Source organism: Diospyros lotus, unplaced genomic scaffold (assembly GCF_014633365.1).
Source record: "Diospyros lotus cultivar Yz01 unplaced genomic scaffold, ASM1463336v1 superscaf1, whole genome shotgun sequence".
Taxonomy (NCBI): domain Eukaryota; kingdom Viridiplantae; phylum Streptophyta; class Magnoliopsida; order Ericales; family Ebenaceae; genus Diospyros; species Diospyros lotus.
Window position 1 is genome coordinate 3,115,652 of NW_026267104.1, and position 11,037 is coordinate 3,126,688.

General features: G+C 38.1%; 2 protein-coding genes across 3 annotated transcripts; one reads left to right on the plus strand and one right to left on the minus strand.

Annotated features, from left to right (window-relative positions):
* The first annotated feature begins 1,552 nt into the window (after nt 1-1,552).
* LOC127793193 (uncharacterized) lies at nt 1,553-5,834 on the plus strand. 2 transcript variants are annotated; one of them, XM_052323987.1, is made up of 4 exons: nt 1,553-1,993; nt 2,987-3,027; nt 5,333-5,455; nt 5,554-5,834. In XM_052323987.1, the coding sequence occupies exons 1-4, from the start codon at nt 1,609-1,611 to the stop codon at nt 5,674-5,676; spliced, it is 672 nt and encodes a 223-aa protein (XP_052179947.1). In that variant the 5' UTR covers nt 1,553-1,608; the 3' UTR covers nt 5,677-5,834. The 2 variants fall into 2 exon arrangements, with proteins under 2 accessions (XP_052179947.1, XP_052179949.1); XM_052323989.1 differs by having other exon boundaries at nt 1,554-1,994; nt 2,989-3,027; nt 5,371-5,455.
* Nucleotides 5,835-8,380: 2,546 nt separating this feature from the next.
* On the minus strand, nt 8,381-11,037 carry LOC127793249 (cyclic dof factor 3). The gene is made up of 2 exons (XM_052324083.1): nt 10,631-11,037; nt 8,381-9,908 (listed from the first exon to the last, which is right to left on the minus strand). The coding sequence occupies exons 1-2, from the start codon at nt 10,835-10,837 to the stop codon at nt 8,784-8,786; spliced, it is 1,332 nt and encodes a 443-aa protein (XP_052180043.1). The 5' UTR covers nt 10,838-11,037; the 3' UTR covers nt 8,381-8,783.

The window sequence follows — 11,037 nt, forward strand, 5'->3', positions numbered from 1 at the left end:
CACGCCATTTCTTTTAAGGTGACTCATGACCTTTTCTCTGAAATTGCAACAGCGCCCAAAACTTCTAAAAATTGACACTCTTGCCCCCACTTCACAGTTACCCCTTATTTCACTTTCACCCCATAAGTTTCAGAAGCCCATTTAATTTATTTTATTCTTCCACAATCTCCATAAATACCCTTAACTAAAATTATTAATTGCCTTAATTTTTTATTTCCTTAAAACAACATAAATTATTATTTTTCCTTAAATATCAAAATACTCAATAATGATCTCAACACTGATATTAATAACTATTATTTATTTTCAAAATTCGAGATGTTACATGGATGGTTTGGTTTTTTAACATATGGTTGTTAGACACCAAATCTTGCAAGGTGATATTGTATCTTGTATTTTTTTCGCTATCGTTTTAATGTTGTTTTCGAATTTTTTTTTTTAAAATTGGCTAAAACCCGCTCGTATGAATCATGAAGTGTTGGCATTTTCTTTCAATGGTATAAGAGTTTCAGCTCGATATTTTCAACATGTGCTTAGATGCTATGTAATATGTATGTGTTTTAGACATGTAAATAATTCTTTGTTTTGTAGGTTTTCTATAAATAGGTCGACTAATTTGTCCATGCGATCAATCGTTCTTGATTTTTTTCCTTGAAAATGGTCAACTAGTCATGGAAGCGATTGACCCCAACTGAAAGTTAGTCGTCAGTTTTATTAAAAATTATATTTATGAAAAATCTCTATATTTTTTTATTTATGTATTTTTGTTTTTTTACTATTTTTTTCATTTCTATTTTATATTGCATCCGTTTTAGTGCAACCCAACAAATGATAAATAAAGAATGTAAAGTGTGGTTATTTTTTTATTTATTATGGTTTTTAAAATTTAGAATTTAGTTATATCAAAAATAAAGATAAAGGGTGAGAGAGAAAATTTTGGGACTAAATCATCACTTACCCTTTATTTGAATATTAAAAAAGAACATTTCATCTCACAGACCTTATTAATTTTGGGGGGAATAAAGTTCAGTCCTGACACCAAACACGCGTTACAATAATGCAATGTTTTCATTGAACTTGAATGGCAATGATGGGCTGAAAGAGTAGACATTTTATTCCATTGCGCTGCAGCTTCCAAATCAGAAATTCATCTGCCTTTTCACCTGGATTTATTTATTCTAAAGTTTGGCAGCTGTTTGAAATTTTCATTAACCATGGCTTGTTATAAGTATATAGCCATGATTATTATATAATTATAAATAGAAAATAAGCATGACTTTTAACTGTGAAATAGAAAATAAAGGGAAATAGGGATCGGGGGGGGGGGGGGGAATTATAAATATTATAAATTAAGTTATTATTTTACAACAGTAAATCACTGGCAAGCAAAAGATTCCGATTAGAAATGAAAAAGGGCAAGGGGTTGGAAAAATAAGAGAAATTAGTATTATTTCCTCGATTGTTGTTACTTGTTAGGGTGTCGTGTGAAATTTATCATTATTTTAGGTGTTAGTGTGGAATTTATTATTACTTTTTATATTTTCGTTTCCCAGTTTGTAAAACGGGCGATGTCATACGGACCTTACCCAAACCCGATTACAGTCGAGGATGGGGCCGAAAAAGAGGGGGAAACGGAGGAGCTATTCGTCTCCGACCAGAGATTCAGCCATCGGCTCACCGTCTCCTGGGTCGTCACCGTTTCCCCTCTCTCCGGCCAGAGGAGCCTCTGTTTTCGGCCGGGACGTGGTCGTCACCGAAGAGGACACCCTCGGTTTTTTCGAGAACCTGCAAATCTCGCCCCCCGATCCTAACCCTAACCCTAGGAGCTTCCCCTTCAGCGTGAAGCAACAATGCTGGGAGAAAGCCGAGAAGATCAAGGGCCGAGACCCGGATCGCTGGCGCCGAGACCCACTTGGCAATACCGTGTTCCGGAAGCTCGTGGGCTGCTCCGGTTGTCTCTGCCACGACTACGACCACATTGTTCCTTACTCTAAGTTACCTACTTAACCTTTGTTTACTTTTGTTTGTTTTGGTGCTATTCGGAATTTGAGCAACTGGGTCGGTTTGATTCTGGTCTTTCGGCGTTGGGGTTGGATGGACTGTGATTTATGTTCTATGTTGATTTGTTCAATTCTGCTGTACATTTCCTTAATTCTCATCTTTTGTTATATGGGTCTGTGTGAATTCTGCTAAAGCTTGTTTGAGTTGGCTTGGAACTATAATTGCAAAGTCCTTTATCGGAATCTATGCACACTTTTTTGCATACGCAATGTAATATGAATCCTTACTGGGAATTTTAATCATTTTGTAATTAAACCTATAAGCTATCTGCTTTTTAATTTCTACACTCTTGAATCACTTTATGACAGTCACGGCTACAATTCATGATAATGTGATTGTGGGGAATCTTTTAGCATGGATAAAATGAAGTGTAGAGCAGTAATAAATATTCTTTACAATTTTTTATTTGATAAGAAAGTTTTATTTGGATGCCTTGTTGCCTAATGCTTATTCTGGACTTCTGAGGTACTCTGCTTTTCTCCATGATTTCAAATTATTTTATCCATTATTTCTATAAAATTTGTTGATTCTTCTAAATTTCTAATACGATTTTGCAAGTAATAGGGATCAAACCTTGGCCCTTCTGAAATGATCCAGTACTGAATGATCAAGTCTTGCTTCTTGTTTGTTCCTATTTTTTTTTTTTTTGGGGAGGGGGGGGGGGGGGTTGGGAAGGGTTTGTGCAATTTGTCCTCACTGATGCACTTAATACTGGCTGGAAAGCTGCAGTTGCATAGGAATCAGCTTTACCTTATTCAAATGCTTGCTCTTTTGTTTTATCTTTTTCCTAACTCCTAAGGCACTTGTAATGTGCATTATATCATCTACAATTTTGAAGTGTTTTGGACTTGTAATATTGTCTTGGACCCTTGTCTCCTATACTTGCCTGGAACTTCTAAACTAAGGATATGATCTGAATATTTGCAGGGCGGTAAAAGTATACTTGAGAACTGCCAAGTTTTACAGGTTTGCTTTTGTTTCCTTTTATGATTATGGCGTTTGTGGGATATCTCATTTTGAAATACTTCTTCATAGCATATTTTCCTATTTTGTTTTGTATTACATTGTTTTATAGTTGTAATATTGTGTCTGCATGGTACGTACCTGATTTTATCTCAGCAGTGCTCCATTTATAATTTATCATATCTTTTGGGGGTTGGGGGGGAGGGAGGCGGGGGGTGGGGGGGTTGTTAATGTGAAATGAAAAAAATAGTAAAAAAAGGAAAAGCAATAATTTAGGACTGCGTTTATGCTGGTCAATGGCAACGGATCTTAAGCTGTCTTGAACTTCCTGGAAAAGGGTAGGGTTATAACAGGAAAGATTCTTGCACAAACAGTAATTTACCCCTTACAGCCAATGGGATTTGTTCTCCCTTTTATGTTAGCAAGAATCCCACGTACATCTAATTCAATAAGAATGATGTCCTTTTGCTAATAGTGGTATAGTAGTGCTAGAAGTTGGCCAATGCAATTCGAAATGTGATTCTTTTAAGTTGATATGGGCGTGATAATATATTAAAAGTTGCTCTTTTGCACATGTGTAACTGCTTAATGGCCCCGTTTGTTGCAGCTTAATTAAAGAAATTATAGCTTATAGCTTCTTAGATTATAGCTTCTAAAACTTAGAATAAGTTGTGAATCTGTTTGTTGCAACTTCTTAGAAGTTGTAGTTAAGTAGTTGTGGTGTTTGATACCATAAGCTGTAAAATAACTTATTTTTGTATAATTATCCATAATACCCTTAGTAGTTATAGAATGATAATTTAAAAATTAATTAGTGTATATGTATAAGTTTCAAGTGTTATAAAAAAATTAATTAAAGTATAGAGAGAGAGGAAGATGACGAGAGAGAGGAAGAGATTTGAAAATGGAAATGGCGGTGGAAAAGAAAAACCCATGATTGCGTAGACAAGAGAATAATTCTTTATTAAAAATAAGGGTAAAATTGTCATAAAAATATAATTATTTAAGCAGAAATTGTAAAAGCTGGGGTACCCCAGCTTTGAAAAAGCCAACTTCTACCCCTTCTAAAAGCTAGTAGAAACTATAAGTTAGAATTCTATAAGTTAAAACAAACACTACATCCCAACTTTTTTGAAGCTAGAAGCTAGAAGTTGCAACTTTTAAGCTGCAACAAACAGGGCCAATAAATGTTGCCAGTAAGATAATGTGATTCTAATAAGATTTTTTGGTTCAAGTGACAAATTGGTCATTGTACTTTGGCCTAAGGGTTAAATTGGCCATTGTACTTTGGCTAAATAAACCATTGTATTTTCAAACTCAGGGTCACGTTAGCCATTATGGTAGATGCTGTTATGACGCTGTTAATTTACTGTTTAATTCCATTAGGGCGAAGTGCCAAATTGGCTAGTATTTATTGGTTGAGTGGCCATTGTACTTTAAAAAAGGGCCGAATAAATCACTGTACTTTTAAACCATCGTGGTCTATGTTAGCCATTATGGTAGATGCTGTCTTGATGCCTTTGGATGACATTTTAATTCCATCAACAACGTTAATTATATCCCAATCAAACTCTATTTCAAAAATTACACCAAAAATCATATTCCAAACATTTGTGATCGCTGACTTTTTCTTTAACATTTTATGTTAAAATGCACTATGAGTAAAATATTTTCGTTAGTTTTTCGAGTCAGGTAGGTGTTATTTTTATAGCATGGTTCTGGCCCCGGTCCATGAGATCTAGACCTGGATCAGATCAGTTCCTTATCGGATCTGACCCAGATCCAGGCTATTGACAAGCTTATTTGTGCCTCAATTTGGTCATATGTTGTGGTGTATATAACCAAGAAGATTTAGAAAGGAATGAAGAACGGTTTGAGGTATGGCAATTATACCTGTCCCATTGGATGATTTTTATTGTATCTTGATGGATGGAAATGCACACTGTTAACATTTGATTTATGCAGTATCAACTTTTAATTTCAGCATAACAGTTACTAACTCCTATAACCTTATGTTAACTATTATAGGATGGGAGATAAGTCTCATGCTAAATCGTTGGAGTATCTCTTGGCAACCTCTGTGGATATTTAATTGTGAAGTGATCCTCCTTTAGAATGATTTTTTGGTAATTCATGCTAAAATTTTTGGAGTGTATCTTAGGCTGCTAATTGATAAAGTAACCCTTGGTAAGAATGATGATGTGCAAAATGTTTGCCAACCGCTACCTATCTAGTTAGCTTTCTAATATTTCATTTATTCTAGGAAGGACACAAGTGGTCTTCTGTTTTAATGTGTATATGCTGACAGAAAAAGGACTTTTGTTCCATGGCACACTCTTGGTGCAGGCAACAGTTAATCGATCGAAGGGCAATCGGACAGACATATCCAGAGCAGATCTTATACAGAAAAGTTCATACTGCAGGGTTTCAGGTGTGCATGATTTCTAAATCTCGTAATCTAATAAATGCGATACCAGTTCAACCAATTTGTTATAATTGCTGTGGACATGCCTCTTGGTCTAAGTGCAGGCCGTGACATGGATCTTCTTGAACTGTCAGCCTATGGTAATGTCCGACGAGCACAGGACTCCGGAGGATGTAACATTCAGTGATCTTGTAAGCGTTGGCAGTGTAAATGTTCTAAGACTTTAGGTGGAGATGTTGAAATTGTACTTAAAATCTGTTGGCTAGTCAAAGGTAGCTGCGCTGCCTCCATTGATGACAATTGCATGTAGAGTACACTGAAACCATTGTTCTACTCATGCTTATGAGATTATTGACGAACCAATCCATTTTGGATTTTCTCTATTGGTGATGGTGAGGGTCAACGTTACAATATTGCTCGACTTGGGGGCAGAGTAAAAGCATGAATTGAGTAGCCATATTAAACATAGTGCATTAGTGCTTGCCAGATCCCTACTTTATACCTAGAAAGTAAGATTAACTTCTTATCCAGTCAGTGTCCGGTAAATTTTAAATTAAACTTGCTTGTGTATCTTGATAGCCCTGCTTCTCATCTTTTGGTTCAGCTTGTGAAAGGCATTGACTTTTGGTACTCTACTTTGATAACCCTTTTTGGCCTACTTTTTACACTGCTTGTTTGAGTTCCATCTCACTATTTTCCTTAAATCTTGTTTCCCCGAGTCGCCATCATTGCACCTTTTTCTTTGCTTTTCTGCAGGAAACTGTTGGCTGTTCTATCCCGGGTTTGCTTTTGCTTTTCGATCCCGAGCCAACCACTTTTCCTTTAATTTGCACCCAAGCGTTAATCTCTTGATTGTGCTTCTCGCTTCTCCTTTCAAGGCCACACACATATCCTAATCCAAAGAATCATTCTCAGTATGTGATATCTTATGGCTATAAAGGAATCATGATAAAGATGTGCTATCTTATGGCTGTAAACTCGGCTTATGGATAGGTGAGGTTTCTTTCACATAATTGGCTCTTCTTTCTTTATATACGGGTGTTTTACAGTCTAAATCTTTGTTTTGTAATCTTCGTACATATTTTTTTTTAACTTTTTATAATTAAATTTCATAACTTAAACCATGGCCATGATTCTGATTATAAGAGAATAACCTAACTATATATATATATATATATATATATATATGTTAGTGGACAAGCAACAGGGGTCACTTTTGAGGAGCAAAAGAAGCAATAGAAATAGGATACATTGAAGTGGGAGGTTTTGACTTTGGGGTTCCAAAGTCAGTAGTCATGCGAGTAGGGTAATGTAATTCTTTTTTTTATTTTATGAAGAAAATTTGCTTTAGATAGTGGCCAAGTAATATTGCTATTGAATGCACCCAAGTGACACAGCCATTAACTTAATTTATCAAGTTAGTCAAAGCCTTTGTCTTCTTTCCCTTGGATTTTTCTACTCTAAAAGTCTTTCACTCCTAATGCAAGAATTTCAGAAATATTATTGCTATCATGTGGCAGATTTATTTTACCAACCAAACACAATATAGGCTATATACATATGTCTCTGACTCTCTGTATAATAATATATAGAAACGTCTTAAGTTATCAATATATATTTGTCTAATATTCATTATTCTCCTATCATTTTTGATGTTTTTAATACATGAAATTTATTTATTTTTTGAAGATTACAAGATGATCGTTTTTGCACTTAATTTTATCAAGTGACATCTAAAATTCGGAAAGTACAAGACTTGGATTTTTTTTGAAAAGAGAACAAAAGAGCTCTCCACCCATTGGAGGTGGAGGCGCCTAACTTGGAAGTTGGAACCATGTTATGTTTGTATTTTAGCTTTTGAGTCACGAAGGGCTGTTGGTGTTGGGTAGTCCTTCCATTCTTACATTTGTTTTCATTATTTATTTATTTTTGGCCCATGTACTTTCTTTCATTATTTTGAAAATAGATTGGGGTATTTGGGAAAAAATAAAATATAAAACTGCAGAGAAAATAGAGTTAAAATTAAAAACAAAAAACGGAAATATCTGTCGAACTACGAAGTTTGGCATAGATAGGGAAAATCCTGTTTTGCCAACTATAAACTGCCCTCCAAACTCATAGACGAGAGAGAGATCAGGAACACGAGATTGAGGTTTCCATAAACAGATTGAACAGAAGAAAGTATCCCTCTTTTAACGCAAATATAATTGATACACAGCTAAATCTGCAGGCAGATGCTCCTTTTCTGTGGATTTGATTGTGGCCAACGCTGAGAACACCACCATCGAACTTTTAGCTACACATCAAGTTGAAAATTAGGCAACCCCATGAGCAGACAAAGCAGGATATTGGCGTCTAGAAAGGGCAAAGACCAAAAGTTTAAAAAAAGAGAGAGGAAAGCGAAGGCAAAGCGTAGTGCCAAAAGCATTTATTGCCCACAAAATGTGGCCTGCATTTGCCCGGAACAAGAAATATCTTGCTGTCTTGGGTTGTCTGGATCTCACTATTTAGACATTTTGTCTGATATTTCATGCACCCACCGTGTGTTCTTGGGACAGCTCCGGGCAGAATTTCGACATCAACATGGCAAGAAATCAGTTTTATTGAGGAATCCATTCATTGGTGAACTGAAAAGCAGAGAGTGTTTTTGACAAAGCCTAGTAGGTTTGGATAGAAAGGAAGATAAAGGGAAAGTAGCTTTCTTTTCCACTTTTTTTTCTAGCAAATTTTGGTGGCAAGAGGCTACAGCAATCTATTCTGTGTCAGGATTTATTTTATTCAGTGGAGTCGCAGATGGGTGCTTTCTCTTTCTCTGCTGATTTTTTCAGTCTTTTGAGTTTTATGACGGTTAACTTGGGTTCTCGGTTCTCTTCTCCCCATTTTAGGAAATACCCATGTCTGACAAACCCACCAAGAAATGGAAAACACAGCTTCTGAAGATGGAATGCACCATTATATGTATATATATATATATATATATATCCACGAGGAAAATGGGAAACAGAGTCACTCTCCAGATCTCAGTGTTTGCTACATCTGAAAACTCTCCACCTATTATGTCAGTATATCTATATCTACACACACACACATATATAATATTTACATCAGCTCACAATACCCAGAAGAAAGATAAAAAGAGAAAAGGAAAAGAAAATGAAGGTACCATTCATAAGGTTACAGGAAATCAGGCTGGCTTCTCTTAGATTAAGCCCCCCAAATACTTGCAAGGAACCGTGACTTCATCCTTCCAGTCAGTGCAAGTGTAAAGCATGTTTCTGTCAACAAAACTGACATTTTCCGCTTTCTTTGAAGACATTTTCTAGGAAAAACCAGCTCAGGCCCTTTCCTGAAAACTGAGGGATCTGGACAGGGCTGCCGGATTGGCCCGGAGCGCCGGGGAAGTTTCCGGCAAGTGGCTCTTCCCGTTGGCCTTGGATTGGAAGCCCTTGAAGAGGCCTCCTTTGCCGATGGCTGAATCATTCTTAATCCCCAGAGTTGCCCATATGGAACTCTTTGCAGCCTCATCAGGGTCATCGATTCTCAATGTTTTCGGAATCAAAATGGATCCCTCCAAATTCCTCGTCTCCACAGGGTCTTTACCCTCTGGGCCACCGGGCTTGAGCAGGTCTCCTTCTCTGGAATGCTTTCCAAGAGTTGGCGAATTGGGACCTGGTTTTTGGGTTCCCGTCGGGGAAGCCGGACACAACCAGGGAACCGGCCAGTATGGGGCCGGATAGAACGGCATTGGAAAGCCCGGCGGGCAGAAGGCCGGCAAGGGAACCGCTGGATTCCACTGGCACGGCCAGGGAACGCCAGGGAGGCAGGGGAATTGAGAAACCAATCCGTTTCTCATCCCTTCCTCAACCGAATTTGAACTCGTGACAGAAGATCCCCCACTGCTCGAGCAATCACTGCCATTTTCCTTACAAACGCCGTTTGGGGCCTTCTTCTCCATTAAATTTAGCACTGAAGCCATGGATTCGCAGATTGGACCTTCGGATCCAAATGACAGAACCGTGCCATTGGCTCTGAATGGGTGAATTCCGTTCGGAGCATCAATCCTAGCGGCTTGTAGAGCGTCGGAGATAGTGAGATGCCGGCAAATCGAGGCGGAATTCTTGTTCTTCCGGCGGCCGGCTCCCACAGGAACGTTCCTCATGGTGCCGCCAGCGGTCCAGTACCGCTGGCAGCTCTTGCAGAAATGGCGCGGCTGATTGACGTTGTAGTTATTGTAGTAGCAGAATTTCGTGTCCATGCTGTTACAGCGCGGGCAGGGGAGAATTTTGTCCGGCTTCTTCAACGGTTTCTGCTGTGATTTAAGCTCGTTTTCACTCTTGGAAGGCGTTTTTGGGTTATCATCAGATTCCGCCATTGTTTCTGGATTTGAGGGCTCTTTGGAGATTGAATCCTGAGAATATTTTTCTTGTTTGCTCTCAGTGGGTTCCTCTGGTACTAAATCCTGCAGGTTGAACACGATCACGATGCTAAGAAAGTATTTGAATTTTTGGCTCTGTTTCCTCAATTTTCTATGGACATGATTGGGAAATATTTTCCAGGAAAATGTTTTCTTGCAAATAAATCTAAACATAGCGAAGAAACAGACATTCCGACAATGAATTATCAAAGACCCAACTAGTAGCTGACGACGCCATGGCAGTTTGTACAAGGAAAATTCATATGGACTTGGATTGGCCAGAAAATCACAAGATTCTTAATAAACTGAAGGGGCAAAGTCAGAAACAAGTTTTAGAGAGAGAGAGATTTCCAGAAAGAATTAAAGGTCAGGCAGAATCAATAGTGTTTTGATGCATGTCATCTTGAAGAAGATAAACAATTCATGGTCAGGGATCTTTCTGGAAGTTACCTAGTGGGGGGAGAAGCAGAATAAACAAAACCTAAGAAAGCCAAAAGCTGAAAGATTCTTCTCGAAGTTCTCATCAAGGAAGACATAATCAAAAATTCAATCTTCAAATCAACAATTAATAGATTAACATATGATTTACCCAAGACCTAGTACTATAGTTTTGAAGCACCTTCCCTGCAATGCCCTGTGTCATCGCAAGGAAGGTGAAATTTTGAAAAAGTAAGATCGACCCATTACTTGATCTTCTCTGGCAATGGGTTTTTCTCATATTTGCAGATTTTACAATAAGATTCATATGTGCAGATATGGAACTGAACCTTGTCAGTTTCTGGCTCTTTTCCTTCTTCCTCGTCGCTCTTTCTGCTGACTTTCTTGGAATCCAAACAAGCACTCACCCCGCAGCTCCGGCCATCACCAGACCTAGAATCTCCCTCTGCGGAGACCGCCGGAATTCTGCCGTTCTCCGGCAGCGTAATTTTCTTGCCGAACAGCGTGATCGCCGGATCCTTGGCTTCCCCGATCATTTTCCCTGGCGTTTTCCCGAGAATATTGACAAAAACCCAATCCAAACGGATGCCTAATCAGAGCTAGCTGGTACCGATAAGGAAACGCCGTCGCCTTCGTTTCTTCTTCTATGGGGACTCTCTCTCTAAACCTCTCTGCTTCTTTGTCTCTCTCTCTCTCTCTCTCTCTCTATATGTATTGTTGTTGAGACTCTGCGTTG

Excerpts from the sequence above, each read along its gene's own strand:
- LOC127793193 (XM_052323987.1), top strand. The coding sequence starts at position 1,609 with ATGGGGCCGAAAAAGAGGGGGAAACGGAGGAGCTATTCGTCTCCGACC. Across the intron at positions 3,028-5,332 it reads AGAACTGCCAAGTTTTACAG|AAAAAGGACTTTTGTTCCAT; the intron begins GTTTGCTTTTGT and ends ATATGCTGACAG. Across the intron at positions 5,456-5,553 it reads TTCATACTGCAGGGTTTCAG|GCCGTGACATGGATCTTCTT; the intron begins GTGTGCATGATT and ends GTCTAAGTGCAG.
- LOC127793249 (XM_052324083.1), bottom strand. The coding sequence starts at position 10,837 with ATGATCGGGGAAGCCAAGGATCCGGCGATCACGCTGTTCGGCAAGAAA. Across the intron at positions 9,909-10,630 it reads AAGAGCCAGAAACTGACAAG|GATTTAGTACCAGAGGAACC; the intron begins GTTCAGTTCCAT and ends TTCAACCTGCAG.